The sequence below is a fragment of the Ascaphus truei genome, chromosome 19 (assembly GCF_040206685.1).
Source record: "Ascaphus truei isolate aAscTru1 chromosome 19, aAscTru1.hap1, whole genome shotgun sequence".
Classification (NCBI taxonomy): domain Eukaryota; kingdom Metazoa; phylum Chordata; class Amphibia; order Anura; family Ascaphidae; genus Ascaphus; species Ascaphus truei.
The window spans coordinates 12872616-12891826 of NC_134501.1; the positions used below are offsets into that span (position 1 = coordinate 12872616).

The 19211-nt window shown below is 46.2% G+C and overlaps 1 protein-coding gene across 2 annotated transcripts in view; it reads left to right on the forward strand.

Moving 5' to 3' along the window:
• The window catches only part of SLC9A5 (solute carrier family 9 member A5), a 78534-nt gene that overhangs the window by 19609 nt on the left and 39714 nt on the right, over window positions 1–19211 (forward strand). The window contains exons 1-3 of one of the 2 annotated variants that reach the window (XM_075576638.1): window positions 8474–8832; window positions 13168–13331; window positions 17558–17636. In XM_075576638.1, the coding sequence (XP_075432753.1) occupies window positions 13191–13331; window positions 17558–17636 (220 nt within the window). In that variant the 5' untranslated portion in view covers window positions 8474–8832; window positions 13168–13190. Of the gene's footprint in view, window positions 1–8473; window positions 8833–13167; window positions 13332–17557; window positions 17637–19211 lie in introns of those variants that run through there. The other variant, XM_075576637.1, reaches the window with a different exon arrangement.

Below are 19211 nucleotides of genomic sequence, written 5' to 3' on the forward strand. Positions count from 1 at the left end.
ATCAGGGCTCAATTACACCATAACATCAGTGTATTATTGTTAACTTGTAAATCACCCATTGGGGATCAATAAACATCACTCTTAGCGGCTGTGAAGGGAGAACCATCCGCACGCTCCGTGAAAGAATAAGTGAACCCGTGAGAACCATTAGAAATAAAGACGAGAGGTTCCGGTAGCACGACACTTTATGGAATGCTCAGCTGGTTCGTTACAGAACTTTACGTTTTGTGCCATTGAACACATACACCAGAACACGAGGGGAGGTGACAGAGAGTCCAGTCTCAATCGCAGGGAAATGTACTGGATTTATGCCCTTGGGACATTGGCACCCAGGGGCATGAATCTAGACTGGGAGCTGAAGCATTTCCTTTGTTATTATTGCATGCATATATCTGTTGTTCTTTGTTCATATCTGACCCCCCCTCCACTTCCCCCCCCTTCTCCCTTTTCCCCCCTCCCTCCCCCCCTTTTCCCAGTTTTTCTTTATCCTCATTATCCTTAATGCTTATTTTTATTATCTTAGACATTGAGACGGATCAATATCTCTGTTGAATATGAGTGATGCTTATTGATACTTTTTGATGTTTCTTATATGGGATGGCTCTGTAATATAAACGGTTTGCCTTTCTTCTACTTATCTCTATGGCTACAATATGATGCGCTTGTGGAGAAATAATCATTTCATGTCTACTCCAATGCTAAAACTCCAGTCATTGCATTCTCTGCCTTTCTGTTTCTCTTTAAGATTATATAGTAAGTGTTAAATATATGCACATTGTTCTATTCATAGTCAGGCTAGCCCACTTGGATTTGTCATTTATCTCTTGACATTTATATATTGTTGTAGGCTAGGTCCTCCTTTGCTATTACAGTATTGCTATCTGTGTTTCATTTAACTTGTTTGTATTGTTGTCCGCAGCTATTTTCTGCGTCTTTGTTTATGTCTTGCAGACATTCTGTACACTCCCCCTCTTTGCGTTCCCCCATACCCTCCTAACAGTGTGTCACAGCGAGGCGCCTCATTGGTGATTTCCTTCACCAATGGGAGAGGTTTACAGAGCTATTCTCGCGAGATTTCGAGCGCGTGATGTCATTGTTGGGCGGGGCTTCACGTATTTAACAGGGAATATGCATAGATGCCTATAACTCTTTCCCGAAACGCGTCAGAGTTACCCTGTACCCCTCATTTGTCATTAAATAAACGATTTTTTTAACTTATTTTTCTGGTTTGTGGCCCCACTCTTTGCTGCTGCTGCGCTCCATTTTTTGGACCTTTTGGGACATTTATTCTACAGTTTAACTCGTATGGTTTTTATTTAACACCCTGAAGACGCCCCGATATTAAAATAAATAAATCAAAGTGTTTCAAATCAGGATTTTTTTTGATCTCTGGCTTCTAAGATGGTTACCATGGTAACCTTTAGCCTGCACTGGGATCAGGGGAGATCCCCATTTTAAGCTCCCCGGACACGTAATATTTTACACGCTTATATCTCCTGAACAAAGCGTCAGATCTAAAAATTAAAACTGGGTTGGGGAGTGCAAGTGATCTCTCAAAGTATGGAACTAAAACGAGAATACCCCCAAAATGGCGATTTTAGAATGGACTGCTGCTTTGAGCTACTAACCATTTGAGTGCCCCACAGCATGGGGTTTGGCACTTGGCGGGGTGGGGGGGCAGCCCGCCCGTGACGCAGTGGCTATTTCATGACGTTTAAGCTTGTTGTGCTAGGGTGAAATGGCGTTCTATGAAGCGCAGAACACGATCTGGCCGGCTGGAGAACGGAAGGGAATTCCCAAATCCGTTCGCATCATCAGTGGCGCTGCGTTCACAAAGTGCCGGAGGGTCTGTGGCAACCCTGGTGTGGCCTCTCCAGCACGCAAAGGGTTAAACCGACCAATGCCATTTGCATGTCATTGGTCGTAGGCATAATTGCCCTTTTAAATTGTCACGGAAAATGCAATCAGTCAGTAAGCTGTTGAATAAGAAGCAATTACAATGACAAAGCTGTCTGCCTCAATGTTCAGCACCCTCCACTCCCCAGAGAAAGCAAAGAAGGGTGGGGGGCCGTGTTGGTCCATTCTTCCATGTAGTAACAAAGGAGGGAGAGGGGGGACGGGGTATGATACCTTTTAGTGGACCAACTAGTAGTTGATACGTTACAAGCTATCCCAACCTCTCGGGGTCATACCACCCTGTCCCTCCCCAGGGAAATGCATTAGGCCTTGTCCAGGGTGGTGCTGTGCGGGCGGGCGCACTCACGGTGGCCGCGATGAAACACATTGCGGCAATGTGTGTGTGGCCAGCGTGAGCGAGCGCCTGAGCATGCGCGGCGCTCACCTGCTTGCCAAGCAAGCACATTTTTAATCGGCCGCTCGCGCGTCACGTGAGCGGTTCGCTCAATGAGGGCGAACCAGCTCCGTGACGTCTTGGCCGCGCCCCCCGACACATGCCAACCCCCGCTCGCGCACCTAGCCGGCCACAAAGCGCCCGGCCGAGCAGAGCGCAGCGCGCCAGCGTGCCCGCACCCTGCCTAGCCGCAGCCTTATATGCTGCTCTGCATAATTTCTGCTGCATTGACAGACCCTAGTAATGTTTTCTCCGTCTGGCTCCCCAATAGGAGCGGTTCCCCACCTTTGTTACATTGTGCACCCCCTGCTGGAAACAAATGTACTCTGCGAACCCCAAATTAATCTTACTCATCAGCCTATCGCTGTGTGAGCGATCCCAGGCACTATAGTGTCCAGACACTGAGGGATATAGCTGTCGATTGCTGCTGGGGCTTCCAAAGTCACACCCCACAATGCCTTGCTGCTGTGGATGCTAAGCATTGTGGGGCGCGACTTTGGAAGCTCCTGCTGTAATTAACGATTTTTGTGATTGTTTTACGAAGTACACCACATGGGCTCAAGAACTCATTATACTGCCTGGGAGTCGCCATTACAGGTTTATTTTGGGGAAACCTCACAAACCCGAAGGGGTTCCCGAACCCCCTGTTCGGAATCGCGGCCCTATGGTATGTGGATTTAGGGTGCGCGGATGTAGATGAACTTCTCATCTGTTCGTTTTTTGTGTCTTTTGAGTGCTTATAAGCAGCAAATTTTGTTTAAATTGCTATTCCTACAAAGCAGTGTGCTATTTACAAGCACCTTGCGTTGCAAGAAACGGCAGACATACCACTGGGGAAATCTGTGTGCAAAATTGCAAACCTTTATCTGACCTTTGTTCTTTTCAGGCTCTTATTAATATTAAAGGAGCAATCCCCCCCCTGGGAATAAAGTTAACTAAAGCAAAAGCTGCCGTCTGCACTTATTACCATTTCTAAACGGTTTTTTTTTTTTTTTAACTCTTTAAGAGATCTTATTTTGCTCTTTTCCAACACTGTGGTTTTTATTTGTAACGTAAGCGTTTAAAATATTGTCTTTTCGTTTTGTGTTTTAATATATGCAGCCTTTGATTTCCTTTTTATTGAAAACATATTGCCTGAGCTGCCGATTTTGACACCTTCTCCCGTCTCCCCAGCTGCGGGCCTCTGATGCCAGCACGTGCCAGGCCTCTCTTATGCTGGCACGCGCCGCAAACTGGGCCCAGCTTGCGTCCAGCGCGCGCCAACGTCGGAGAGGCCTGGCGAGCGTTGACATCAGAGGCTCGGCTTGGGACAGTGTTGGTGTCAGTGAGGGAGGCCCGCAGCTGGGGAGAGCCAGGGGCCGGCGGCAATGAGTGTACCAGCATCCGGGCAAAGAGGTTGGGGCCACTCGACTACCAGGGTTCACATTATGGCGGCGTTTCCAATCTCCGATGGGCCAATGGGACGCTGTGACATCATCAGGTTCTGCTTCCTTTTGGCCCATATGACACGGGAGCATTAAACTTTAATGTCCAGCTAGCACAGCCGGAGCAGCTACTGGCACCCACCTACCTACTGAGGTATGTATCTCCGGAAGCTACGGGTCCCCGAGCTGGAATGAATGGGGTTCTGCTCCAGAGACCCCTTTGCTTCAAACCTGTGTTAAAAAAATGATAAACAGCATGAAATGCTCCTTTGCATATTCAATATTTGTCTATTTCTTTTGTTCTTGTGACTCTTCCGAAAATATTTTATTCAATGTCTTGGCAAAGTCATGAATTCACCTTCATCGTAGATTAGTGTTTCACAACCAGGGTGCCCTGTCACCCAGGGGTGCCTTAGTCTAACTTTTTTAAGGGAGCCCTGTGGAAAAACTTGGCAGCGAGGGAATTAACTGCTGATTTTTAAAAATGTTTGCATTTCATTTAAAATGGTAGAAAACCTGAATTTTACAAATGTATAACTACGTCCAGAAACCGTAATTATGATAACACTGTTGTTTTTGGTGTCAAATGACGTAAATAAATACTTATTTTCAGTGTCTACCCAGTTTTATTGGAACTTAAATAAACGAGACAATTGATGATGTAATGGAGTACCCCAGAAATTGGATCGGCTCAATAGGGGTGCCCTGTAGAAAAGAAGGTTTAATAAAAACACGGTATTGGATGAATGTTGCCAGGCAATGCGTGGGCATTAATAATACAGGCCAGGAAATCTCCTATTGTGACATTAAAGAGATTGCATTACAGGCTATGATTGATGTGTAGGTCACCGATCGTTGGGAGTTTAATATCAACACTTCCATGTGCAGAGAGAGTATTTTTATTCTACGTGTAGGATAAATATACAGTGAGTGCAGAGTAATAAACTACACACACTTTGGGACAAATTCTAGTAGCTCCGAATGGTGACAAACCGCGGATTGGCGTGCTTTGCGGTCTGTAAGCCCTTCTCGCATGTCCAAACCGCATCTACATGGCTTTTTTAGATGCGGTTTCGCTCTGGATCTGCCAATCCGATCGGTTTGTCAAAAAAGCCCCAAACTCACGTTTTTTGCCCATAAATGCTATTCTAGTAGCTCCGTTATGCAAACCACTTCTAAAACTCGCATTTGTTTTTTTAAGACCATCTAAAGAGGGCGAGATTGGTATTGAGAGTTACATTGAGAGCCTGAAATATGGGTTTGGCTGAGGGAGCAAAACCCCTAAGTCAGACCGGGGATGGAGTTAGCACCAGCTTAGGTCATTCCGCTTCTAACGCGCGTACGATCCATGCGAATTGTCTGTTAACCCCGGCGGTTTGTCACTTGTTTATAGAAGCGGTTTAGAAGACGTGATTTTGTTCCACGACTTCTGAACGTGCCAAACCGTGCAGTTTGGCAATGATCACTTCGGAGCTATTTAAAGTATTGCAGCCTCCTTCTCTACAAGACCTGAAACCAACAGTCCTCCATGTTTGTTTGACATTTATTTTTCATTTTATGTTTTTTACTTGCTTTAAGACAGGGGTGGCCAACTGCAGTCCTCACGGGCCACCAACAGGTCAGGTTTTCAGGATATCCCTGTTTCAGCACAGGTGGCTCAGTCGAAGACTCCTTACTTTCAGTAGCTCTTTCTTTATACACACAGATGGACATTTCTCCCATGTTTTTCAAACCCCGCAGGTAAAGCCGGAACAATTTTTAGGGTAGGGGTATATTTATACAATGCTAGTACATGCAGCCGTAGCTCAGTACCTTGTCCACACGTTTAACTTATACTAGAACCTCACAAACCTTGCGTCTACCGGAGTAGTTACATATGTGGGTCAGGGGAATGGAGAAGAGGAGGGAGGGACACAAGGACATTAGGTAAAAAAGAAGGGAGAGGGGGAGAGATAAAAAGAAAGGGTGGTGGAGGGGGACATAACCCCCCCCTTCCATGGCTCATCCAATATACAACGGTAAGTGGCTGGTAATCTTCTATATCCCTATCTTTCCTCTCCTTAGCCGAGAGCGCCCTCACAACATGGCTAGATCATTATCCAACCCTGCTTTTGCTCTCTTGTGCTAGCCAAGGCCCCCACACTTGGGAACATTTGGGGGATTTTTCCTTTAGAAACGCAGTAATCCTCGCCATCGTCAGTATACGCCATACTCTACGTTTAATAATCAGTATTTTGGGAATTGTCTGTGTATTCCAATACGCCGCGATGCAGCATTTAGTGGCAAGAAACATCTGTAGCGTTGGCTTGTAGGTGCGTTTGGGTATATTGCTGGGGAGACCTTCCCAGCGACGCTAACCAGGGATCTGGGACCACCAGATTCAGGGATCCCACCAGGGATCTGGGACCAGTTGATTCAGTCATGGAGTTAATAAAATCAAAGTCCTACCACCATAAGGGAGCCAGCATCGGACAGGGCTACCTACATAGAAGATGGAGCCTGTCTGTCCGCAACCTTTGAAACATAAGGGAGAAATGGTGGTATTCATCACGTGCATCTAGACCGCAGTGAGGTACCAGCAGAACATTGGTTTATATGTGTTTCCATCTATAACTGTGCATATAGAGCTTGATGCCGCAGTGTTACATATGTTAGACCAAGCCTTCATATCTCAGGTCTCCCCCAGCTCGCCCTCCCACCTCAATGTATATGCACATTTCTCCATTAAAATCTACATCCAAAAGTAGTTGATATATGATTGGTATTAGCCCCTTATCTACATACCTGGAGTCATGTAACTCAAACTTGGTGTTGACCGCAGGGGATGAGGTGGAATGTATTGGCATGGTGCAGGGGTGGCCAACCACCAACCACCAACAGACTGAGCTACTGATTGAACCCCCTGTGCTGGAGCAGGGATATCCTTCAAACCTGACCTGTTGGTGGCCCTTGGGGACTGGCCACTCCTAGTATAGTATTAACTGGAGGTATCTGAAGAGCTCACTTGACTGCAGACCTTTACGCTCTTAAATCTAAGGGAAATTCTTCATATTCCCACCCGACACACGATCTTTAATTCGGACAATCCCTGCCCCTTCCCAGGATGTAAAGGTAGACGCCGCCAATCCAGGGTTCAACTGGAGGTTATGGAAAAGCGGGGTCTTACCTGTCAAGGTGCCCTCCCGCAATACGTGTGCTTTATTATGTAATTGTACAGCTGTAACCTGGCCTAAAGCAACAGTTTCCACTTCAGAGGCCAGTATTCATGCGACAATGGGCAGACTGAGGGCCCTGTTCTACAGTATATACACCGAAGCGGTCGTTCTGGCTGTTTCAAGACAGAAAGCACCATTGAAAACACCAAGAACAGCAGCTTCTGCGGGTGTAGAATTGCCCACTCAGTGGTTGTAGTCTCCGATGCCGCGGGTTTAAATCACAGAGAGCCCGTTGGCGTAATGTTTGCCCAAAACTGAATTGCCAAAAGTACAATTTAGCTTTATTGTATACAATGTCTCTCTCCCGTATAGATGATAAATGCCAGGCGGAGTGCAGTCATTGTGGGGAAATACAATGTAGCAGTCAGCCAGGGAGAAGCTGAAAGGGAAGACACAGGAGAAATAACGCACATGCAAATAATATATTTCCACGGCCCGGTGCCCACCCTGCGCTGAGTGGGAGTACGCGAACACAAATGTGCCGTTTATTTGTTTCCCTATGTTTGCACCTCGCTGCTGGTTGTCAGAGCGCAGCATATGATGGAATAACACAGGCACAATACACCCTCGCTTGAAGAGCTAACAATCAAATTACTTCTGAACCCCTACAGTGCTGGAAGTGCCAGCGCCGCATTGCAAAGCAACATTTATTTTCTGGCCTTTTAAAAAGTATGTGCTCCCCCCTCCCTCCTGCACGATAAATCAGGATTGACATAGCAGACAATTAAATGATGTGCAAATGTATTTTATATTGCCGTCTTTCTGTGGATTATTCATTTTCTCCACTCTACCAGGCAGCATGGAGCTGTTTTCCATGCAGACTTCAAACAGACTTAACAGAGAAGCTACAAAAAACAGACAAAGTTGCCCAAAGCTACTTTCAATGTGACAAAAATACACAGTGCAATACCTATATATTCTCTTGAAAACAGGGTCATTTAGTTTAACCATTTGGCCAGAGCGTCTTTAAGTCTGCTGCCACTTACAAGGCATGACCGTAGCAGGTCCTAACCCTCCCTGGGTTAAAATTCTTATTTACCTGTATAATTACAGGAAGAATGATCACATTGGATCTGTAGTAAACCAGCAAAATGAAACTGACCTGCCAACTTGGAAAGTGGGGAGGGGCGAGCTTAAACCTTGGGGGGGGGGAGGAGCCACTACCCTCCCAAAAGCAGCTGAGACCAGCTGCACACATTTAATAAACACACAGATACCCAACAAGCTCTGATAAACACCTAGCATTACCACATAATATATACATGTATATAAGTGTCACAAGGAGTGCTAGTGGGCGTGGCTAAATGTATACAACAAAAAACAGACAAAGATGCTCAAAGCTACTTTCAATGTGACAAAAATACACAGTGCAATACCTATATATTCTCTTGAAAAAAGGGTCATTTAGTTTAACCATTTGGCCAGAGCGTCTTTAAGCCTGCTGCCACTTTCAAGGCATGACCGTAGCAGGTCCTAACTCTCCATGGGTTAAAATTCTTATTTACCTGTAACAGAGAAGCTGTCTCATCTTGAGCTCTGATGATCCTCTTTTTTTGAAGTCCAGTTATGTCACAAAGTGGGAGGAGCTTAACCGCCACGTTTTGGGTTCATTTGTAACCCTTTTTTTAGTGCCCTGGTACGCCCCGGGCAAATGCATGTCGATGGAGAGGACCGCTCCGATGGAGGGGGCCCCGTTTCCTGTATCTGTAGCCTCCAGACCCCTGGCATGAAAAAGTTTTATAATGAGAAAACTAGAGAGATGCATGCAGATCCCCTGCTACATGGGACTAGCACCGCCATTCACACGGGTGCAGGATGTAACGCAAGTAATATTCATTTAGGGGTGAGTGGCCTGTAGTCTAGATTTTAATCGCAATTAAGTACCCGTTTAAAATTTGTAAGCCTTGCAGTAATTTGTCAGACATACGGAGGGGGAATAAACAGACAGGTGATGGGAAAGTGGAAACGAAAACGGTGTTGGTGAAATTTTGGGGTTAGCATTTTGCTAATTAAAAAAATTCAACACTTTCCTGGAAAGACCTCTCAAAAAGCTTACCAGCGATATATAACATGAGCGGGTTGTAGCACAGACAATAATTGTGAACTCTAGTACTGTGAGGGGATTGCTGCTTTAACCTCACATAATAAGTAGTGAGTGGTTACTTAACAGGCACATGTACCTATTTTCATCAGTAACATGTTGGAGGGTATTTCTTCCTCGGGTTGCTATAGCAACTATTTAGGTCCTCTTCTGAAATAGGAAGCCATATTGCATGCCCGGGAAGCAGAATCTTCCCCGATCGATCGCGGGAGAACGGATCGAATCGGAGTTCACAATTATTGTTTGTGCTACAACCCTTTAACTTTTCTGCCAGATCATTAAAGGTTAACTACTTTCCTGTTGCAGCACACAAAATTGTGAGGGTTTTCTTGCTTTTTTCTTTTTATTTCTGGTACAGAAAAAAGATGGCTGCCATATATACAGTGTTTTGTACTGATTAAATTTCATTAAGAAAATCCGAAGTTGCCTTGGATCATTCTTTTTCTCAGCCATATATACACACAAGCAATAAGAAAGTGGGCAATTTTCAATATAAATTTATGACCTGGTCAAATAAGCTTCATCCTTTCTAAGGCCTCGGGCATGTTGCCTGCTTGCTGGCGGAAGCGCGCTCCCGCTCAGCACTGAGCCCCTACAGTCGCAATTAGAGCGGCTTTAGTAGGGGCTCACCTGCGCTTCCACGTGCTTGCGGAAGCGCAGGTCTTAGGGGAATTTAAAATTCCCCCGCTTGCCGGCGCGACAGGCCGGACACGTGAGCGGTTCGCCCAATGAGGGCGAACCAGCTCCGTGATGTCACTGGCCCGGCCAGTGACGTGCCCGCCCCCGGCCCGCCCCCTTACGGCGAGCAGGACAAGCAACCGCAAAGCGGGTGCTTTCCCTGAGCCTCAGCGCGCATCAGCACGCCAGCGGTAAGCATGTCCGAGGCCTAATCGCAGAAAGGGAAAAGACCGCATTGTTAATAGTTGAGAGAAGCCTGCAAGCTTTTTCAACAGCATAGAAATAAAAGAAACGGATCGCTGCAGAAACAATTGTAAAAAGACTTAATACCCTATTTCCTCAATTCTAAGAACTTTTTTCCGATTTTCACATGTCTGAAATCGAGGTGCGTCTTAGAATCGATGTATTAAAACAAATAATAATAAAAAAAAGTGTCTATAGCACTAACGTCCTCTTTTCACTTACCATGTTTCAGGAGAGGTCCCATGTCAGCAGAGGACGAAGCGGGCGGCGGCGGCAGCACTTGTCCAAAGTCTGCAGGTGAATGAAGATAAGAAGACAGCAGGCGGGCTGGAGGTGGCAGCAGCAGCAGGAGATCATAATAGCAGGAGAGCTGAGCAGGAGCAGAGCGGCATAGGGGAACGGCTTGGGAAGAGCGCACTGTAACCGGAAGTCGGACACCGGTCAACTTCCGGTGTTACAGTGTGCACCTCCCAAGCCGTTCCCCTATGCCGCTCTGCTCCCGCTCAGCTCTCCTGCTATTATGATCTCCCGCCACCACCAAACGCCCGCCCTCTGTCTTCTTATCTTCATTCACCTGCAGACTTGGGACCTGTCTTGCCGCCGCCACCTCCCGCCCACTGTCCATCTGCAGACGTGGGACCTCTCCTGCCGCCGCCGCCTGTTTCATCCTCCGCTGACATGGGACCTCTCCTGCCGCCGCCGCCTGTTTCATCCTCCGCTGACATGGGACCTCTCCTGAAACATGTTAAGTGAAAAAGTAATTTTCCTCGATTGTAAGGGCCAAATCGATGGTGCGTCTTACAATCGATGGCGTCTTACAATCGAGGAAATACGGTAATAACTTTATTTCACATAGCGCTTTTCTCCCAATTGGACTCAAAGCGCGTCACAATTACAGTATACTGCGCGGTACGCAGCACATAGGAATGTTGCAGACACAGTCCCTGCCCAGCGGAGCTTACAATCAATGTGTTTGGTGCCGGAGGCACAGGGAGATAAAGTGACTTGCCCAAGGTCACAAAGAGCTGACACCAGGAATTGAACCAGATTCCCCTGTTAACAATAGAGTCTGTCTCTCACTGAGCCGCTCCTTCTCCCGTGTTTAAAAAAACAAACAAACAATACCAACTATAAAAAGCGCAATTTATTTCAAACATGATCAGTGGGGTTAAAACTGTATGTGTGTGTGTACATAATAATATTATATATTACAGTATAATAATATATTGTACTCACTAGAATGCTGAATAACCAGTTACATGGCAGTAGAATAAATAAGGAAATAGTAGGCTAAAACAGCAGGTGATGCACCTGCAAAATAATCCAAATAAATGAAGGCGTAACTCCTTGGTGCTCCTGGATGGGATCACTTCCTGCTGTCGGTGGGGATGCTGCATAGCCGCGGTGTAAGGATAGAGTAGGGGCAGAGACTTCCTGTGCCGCCTGCTGCCATGTATTACTGCAAGGTGCACGGAGGAGCGGCACAGCCATCCCAACGCAGGAAGCAAATACACAGCAGGAAATGTAAAGCGCCCCTCACGAATGGATGAAAAATGGTACAACCAGGTACACTGGTGGGAAAACGGTGCTGTACTGGCCAAATCGGTACAGGTTGAGGGTCCAAGAAAGCTTAATACATAAGAAATCATTACAATCATTAAAAAGGGCATTGAGTGAGAACCATGTTTACAAAAATACAGTATTATCTATTTATTAAAAAAACATAGGATTTTGAATGAAAAGCTGCTTTTGGGTCACACTCTTAGGCCTCGGACATGGTGAGAAGAAGAGCGCTGGGCAGCGCTGACGCTCATGCTCTCCTGCTCAAGCAGGAGCTTTTTAGTGTCCCTGCATGAGCGTTAGCGTCCGCACTTCTAAATGCCGGGTGGGAGGCGGGGCAGGAGGCGGAGCTAGTGCATCACGGCGCCGACGTCACGGACTGCCATTGGCTTTTGGCAGTCACGTGATGGGCCCTCCGCTTCCCTCAGCGGCAAAATTTAAACTTGCCTGTCTCCTGCATTTCCACACGCGCCTCCGCACGCATGCGGAAGCGGCTGCTAAAGCCGCGCTGATCACAGATGAAGGGGGTAAGTTAATCAGTTCAGCGGGGTCTGTTGGACTATGTCCCAGGCCTTAGATAAAGAACTCTGGGCCACCGATAGAAAACTCATGTTATTATATCGCACACTAAAGGGTAATTATTCCAAGCCCTTATACACAGGGCTGTGTTACAGCCTTCTGGAATCTTCCAGCATCTTTGTTTTTCCATTTGTTTTGGGGGGTTTTTAATAGCCCTTTCCCCCTTGTATCTTTAATCTGTCACAATGTGTCTCACAGTTTTGCATTCTGCCTGATTTTATGTCTTTGTGTTTACCTTCGCTTGTTTTGAATGTTCATTTTTATCTCAACCCATTACTCAGGGAGTAATCTGATTGCCAATAATTGGTAGTCAGGAAGGAATTAATTTTTCCCCTTATGACATATCATTGGATGATGATGTCACTGGGGTTTTTTGTTTGCCTTCCTCTGGTTCAATATACTGTAAGTACGGATATAGGATAAAGTATCTGTCGTCTAAATTTTGCACAGGTTGAACTTGATGGACGTATGTCTTTTTTCAGCCTCATCTACTATGTAACTATGTAACTATGTAACTATGTAACTATGTAACTATGTAACTAACTATGTATATTTAATACATATTGAAAAATAAATCCTTGTCTTTTAAAAAAATATTTTTTAGATGAATCCCGTTCAAGTAAAACTGTCTTCTGAACTGGCGACGGAGCGCTAGCCACGCCCCCCCGGCGGTTCAGCCAATGAGGGCGAACCTGCCGGGGGATGTCATGGCCGCGCGGCACGCCCCCCCACCGTCCCTTCCCGTCTTTCCCCTTGCATCTCTGCACAGACCGGGGAACAGAGCTACACGCGCTGCTACCCTGGCAGGCACGCGTGTAGCGCCGACACCGGGGCCATAGCGTTAGACCCCCAGGTGACTTCAGTCAGGTGACATTCTTGACCCCTTTGGGGCATATTGACTAAACGGTGCGATGACACAATTTCCGGCACCTTCCTGCTCATTCACATGTGTGTTAAGGTGTCTTATAGAATAGCACTGCTTAGTAAACATGTGTCGTTATCTTTTCTGTGTCTCAGACCCCAAGGTGGAAGCCGGCCTGATGGATTTCCTCCTGTTCGGCAGCCTGATTTCGGCCGTGGACCCTGTCGCAGTGCTGGCGGTCTTTGAGGAGGTTCACATCAACGAAACCCTGTTCATCATCGTGTTTGGCGAGTCCCTGCTAAATGACGCCGTTACTGTGGTAGGTACCAACAAAAACGCGTCAACATCTCGCCACCGGGACGTTATTCCTTAAAGTGCATCAGCTTGGCACAAGCGAGCCTCCGATCTCCTCTTCAAACAAAAGATTAAAACGTCTAATTTTATTGTTTTAATTCTATTAGAATTTTTTTTAATAGTGGGGGCAGGTCTGAATGTAGCGTAGTGTAGACTGTAGAGGCAAAATGATCCTCTTAAGAGGTTACAATGTAATTGCTGGTATCTGAGGCACCGGGAAATGAAACATGCTCAAGGTCAGACAGAGTGAAGGGTAAGGGGGAAAACGACAGGCTGGTGTTATTGTGCATATCTCCCCCAAAATGTCCCCGAAAGTGAGCTCAATGTGTTGCCCCTTCCCTAGCTGTCTTTTAGTTTATTGATATGTTTTTTTATTTTTACTGCTCTGTGCCGGCTGTAGAGTGTTCACATGGCAACTCCTGCTGTTTATTCTGACTACATCTTTCCCACTAGGCAGCACAGGGCTGTTTTCCATGCAGACTTAAAAGAGACTTATCACATAAGCAGTCTAATCCTGAGCTTCTCTGATGTGTCTTTTTGAAGTCCTTGTAGTCACAAAGTGTGAGGGGCTTAGCATCCACGTTAACTTCAGGGACGGTCTCAGTGGCTAAAAATACGTGGCTTCCATGGCCCCTGTACAATATAGCGAGATGTGCTTGACTCGCCGTTATTATGTTAATTTGGCACATTAATTGTGCATTAACAGCTTCTCACCATATTGATCAGGGAGCTGTTGGAGGAAGTGGCAGGCTTGTTTATTCGGGGGAGCGTTGGTTACCGTTGGTAAAGGCCTTTGTGGGACACTCATTTGTCCTTTTTCAATGATGTTGAAGTCACTTGTCAGTCAGTATCAGGGCTGTGAACAGACGGGGAATAGCAGGGTTCAGGAGAGCAGGACTCTCTGGTTATTGATATCTGGCAGCATGACATGAGAAGACATGAGACAGCAGCCTGTCTTAGTAACACGTGCAATCACTTCCTCAGGGTTGGTCCAACGCACAAGATAAGTAGGCATTAGCCTGGAACAGCAACTGATAAGGGGGCTTTGTAACGTGCTTCGTGGGCCTGCGGCAGTGAAGATGTTAATTTGGGACTCTGCTCACCTATTTGATCCTTGCCTCATCTTCTTTAGCAGCTCCCTGCTCTGAGTCATGGAGTAGTGTGTGAGCCAGTATATAATGTGTGCTAGTATCAGTGTATATATACGCACACTCATACACGTGCGATACTGTGCTATACGTTGCCACGTGTGCACGACCAACAAAATCCAGGGGGGGGGGATCAGTATCTAGCATAATTCACAAAAGTGTAGGCACTCACGGTGTCTTGACAAAGGACCAAAACGTTGATCCATTTTTAAAAACACATATAGCATATAGACATACACATATAGCATATAGACATATAGCATCTAGACATACACATATAGCATATAGACACACACATATAGCATATAGACATACACATATAGCATATAGACATACACATATAGCATATAGACATACACATATAGCATATAGACACACACATATAGGGTTCCTGTAGAAGAATGTAGCATCATGGGATTTATTCCGCAAACTTGCGGTGCTTATACACAGGAGGAGAGCATTGGTGGGAATACTGTTAGAACGGAGTTTTGAACATTGAGTGGCAAAGTGAACAGAGACGTGGGAGCAATAAGCCACGCCGGAGCCGTGTTACAATCCGATCTGTGCCCCCCGATAGGGACGCTTTCTCTCGTGCCACGCCGGAGCCACGTTACAATCCGATCTGTGCCCCCCGATAGGAACTCTTTCTTTCGTGCCACGCCGGAGCCACGTTACAATCCGATCTGTGCCCCCCAATAGGGACTCTTTCTTTCGTGCCACGCCGGAGCCGTGTTACAATCCGATCTGTGCCCCCCGATAGGAACTCTTTCTCTCGTGCCACGCCGGAGCCACATTACAATCCGATCTGTGCCCCCCAATAGGAACTCTTTCTTTCGTGCCACGCCGGAGCCACGTTACAATCCGATCGGTGCCCCCCGATAGGAACTCTTTCTTTCGTGCCACGCCGGAGCCATGTTACAATCCGATCTGTGCCCCCCGATAGGAACTCTTTCTCTCGTGCCACGCAGGAGCCATGTTACAATCCGATCTGTGCCCCCCGATAGGAACTCTTTCTCTCGTGCCACGCCGGAGCCACGTTACAATCCGATCTGTGCCCCCCGATAGGGACGCTTTATCTCGTGCCACGCCGGAGCCACGTTACAATCCGATCTGTGCCCCCCGATAGGAACTCTTTCCCTCGTGCCACGCCGGAGCCACGTTACAATCCGATCTGTGCCCCCCGATAGGAACTCTTTCCCTCGTGCCACGCCGGAGCCACGTTACAATCCGATCTGTGCCCCCCGATTGGAACTCTTTCCCTCGTGCCACGCCGGAGCCACGTTACAATCCGATCTGTGCCCCCCGATAGGGACGCTTTCCCTCGTGCCACGCCGGAGCCGTGTTACAATCCGATCTGTGCCCCCCGATAGGGACGCTTTCCCTCGTGCCGCGCCTGCGTGATACGGAGGTTGGCCGCCTTTGGAACACAGACAGAGTATCACGCTGGCCGCATCATTTATTCGGCAGACGTTCCTCTGCGTGACACGGGGAGCTTGGTTTTCACAAATTTGCCCTTGTTTTGGCTGCTTTTTTACACAAGCCGAGCACTATTCGGATCAGATGGCTCCAGACAACGGATCAGGAACAGAACACCAACTGCTACACATTAACGCATTGTTTCCTTTTCATTTATTGGGGGGGGGGGGCAATGTAATGTAATTATGCATATCAGTTTCTGCCCCGGCGGGCTTACATTCTAGTGATAAAGTAAAACTGAACTTTACAAATGAATATTATTATTATTTATTATTTGCTGTCCCAAAATTTTGCTGCCCGGGCTTATCGGGCCTAATGGGAAATCCGGCACTGATTATATGTTTAAGTGTTCATATTTAGCAGATGTAGGGTACTTTAATTTGAGGATTGTATGAGGGGAGATAGTCTTGTTCAGATCGGGATACTCTGTATCATTATACAGTGCTGCATGTCCATTGTGGAATGAGACTATTTTGTGTGTGCTTAAAGCAAATGATGATGTTTTAGGAAAGATGCTGCCTTGGCTCAGAAGTTTGGAAAGGTTTGGTAGTGGGAGAAGCCACAGGAAGAGGTAGAACCGGTGACGTTCCAGAACAAAGTGGTGTATGGTCTGCGGAAAGGACTAGATTGTCCTGAGACGCCACGCCATGCTCGTACCTGCTCTGATGTCTTAAATACAGAGTAAGCTTATTTACAGAGCGGCTCCCGTGTGCTTCTTCCACTACCGATTCTTTCCATATCTACATCGGTTCCAGCCCTGAGACGCCGGGATCAGCGGAGGCTGAGCACCAGGGAGGGAAGCATAGATTCATTTCTTTAAGTAACGGCGTGACTCTATTTCCAACTCTTTGTGGCTCCGAAGTTTGTGGTAACTAATGGTGCGGTATAGACCATCTTTGTTTAGAAATAGGTTGAGGAAATAATGCTTTAAATAAGTGCTGTATTTCAGCGTCCCCTGGAAGTTCTCCAAGTGTAAAGGAAAAGGTCATTAAACCTCTAGCTGATCGATTCTCACAGTCACCTGTTGTGGAAAAACAGGGCCTCCTGGGAGATATTTTATAACCAGCGGCCTAGTTACAGACTCATGTTTTGTTTTCATTTTATTCCTATTAACCCCATTTTTCCTGTTCATTCTGCGCTAGATGTAAGACTGACCTGGCTCTGACGTACGAAGGAACTAATAGCCTCGGATAAGCATTGTGTCAGGACACACGTTTCTGTCTGGTATCACACACACCCCCAGGTGTTTTTCTTGTGTTGGAAGAAAGAAACCTCTCTTTGTCCTGTATATTACATCACAAATTGGAATTTTACATCACAAGTTGTATTTTGTATTGGATTGTATATTTATGTATATACAGTAGAACTAACCAAGAAGACTGAGCCACTGATTGAGCCACCTGTGCTGAAGCAGGGATATCCATAAAACCTGGCCTGTTGGTGGCCCTTGAGGACTGAGTTTGAGACCCCTGCTATAAAGCCTTTCGGTAGGATGTATCAGTCACAGTGATCTACATATGGTCCAATAACTGGTATATTGCTCATCTCGTGTTTCACCCACTTGCAGGTTTTGTACAAAGTGTTCAACTCTTTCGTTGAGATGGGGCCACAGAACGTCCAGCCGGCGGATTACGTGAAAGGGGTCGGTAAGTGTGTCGGGAAGAGGCATATTGGCTTGGATAAATTAAACATTGAAAGACGAGAGAGACCCAATGCGGCATCCAATGACAAATTATTTAGTACATTACTATGTATTGTATCTATATTCTATCTTCACATACAGTTGTGTGAAAAAGAAAGTGCACCCTCTTTGAATTGTATGGCTTTACATATCAGGGCATAATAACAATCCTTCCTTAGCAGGTCTTAAAATTAGGTAAATACAACCTCGGATGAACAACAACACATGACATATTGCACCGTGTCGTGATTTATTTAACAAAAATAAAGCCTATGGGGCGTACGCTCTCTCTTCTCTTTCTCCTGTGTATGTGTGTGTGTGTGTGTGTGTGTGTGTGTGTGTGTGTGTGTGTGTGTGTGTGTGTGTGTGTGTGTGTGTGTGTGTGTGTGTGTGTGTGTGTGTATATATATATATGGTTATGGTGGGTAAAAAAAGTGACAAAAACCCTCCACAGTAAAGCATAAAGCAACTGTAAATATTACTGTATGTTCATTTGCATGTCTTAGACAGGTCTGCAACCCTGTCTTTCACCATTACTTTTATCGTAATGTTTAATTTAGACTCACAATCTTGGCAAGCTCAAAACCCAAACCCACTACATTGGATTATATATATATATATATATATACAAACACACACACACACACACACACACACACACACACACACACACACACACACACACGTGTGTGTATATATATATATATAATCTAATGTAGTGGGTTTAGGTTTTGAGCTTGCCAAGATTGTGAGTCTAAATTAAACATTACGGTAAAAGTTCAAGAAAATCAATCTTGTTAACCCTCTACACTCACAGTCGGAACAGAATATATAAAGCTGTGGCTAAATCAACAAGTTTCTCAAACGGCAGTGTGATCGCGGGTCATTCCCGTAGCTTACCCTCTTCATGGGTAGCAAATATCAAAATCCGTGTCGCTTCAGGCTTAATTTCCTCTGAGGAAGCTCTATTAAGGTGTGAAACGCGTCAGGCTAATGGCATGCTGTTTGTCCTGATCTATGTGGAATAAAATGTAACATTTTAAAGGAACGCTTATTGTTTCTCTGACACGCTGCGACACTGATTGGGATAAGTGAAACATTAGACAAGGGGAGCGCAATCTTTTTTCCCTGCGCCCCCCTGTTGTCTGTTCCCCGCCGTCTTTTCCCCTCTCCTCATGCCCCCCTCCCCCCCGCCGTCTGTCCCACTCTCCTCACGCACCCCCCCCCCCCCCTGCTTACCTTGCTTCACATGTCCTGGCGTCCTGTTTCCACGGCGACCGAAACGTTGGATGAATAAATACTAACCACATGAGCTCCATTTTGGAGTGCTACTTTTTTTGCTTCATTGCCATAGAGTGACATAACATAACCTCTTGGCCTCCAACTCAATGCAACAAGACGTTTTATCGACTCATTGTGGCAGAGAAGGGACCAGAATGTGAAACTTTATAGAGTTAATACATTGATGTTCTTGCAATGTAGATCTTCTGTAGGTGGTCTCTTTTTGAGGGCCAATATTATGGTACTTCGTAGATGAAAT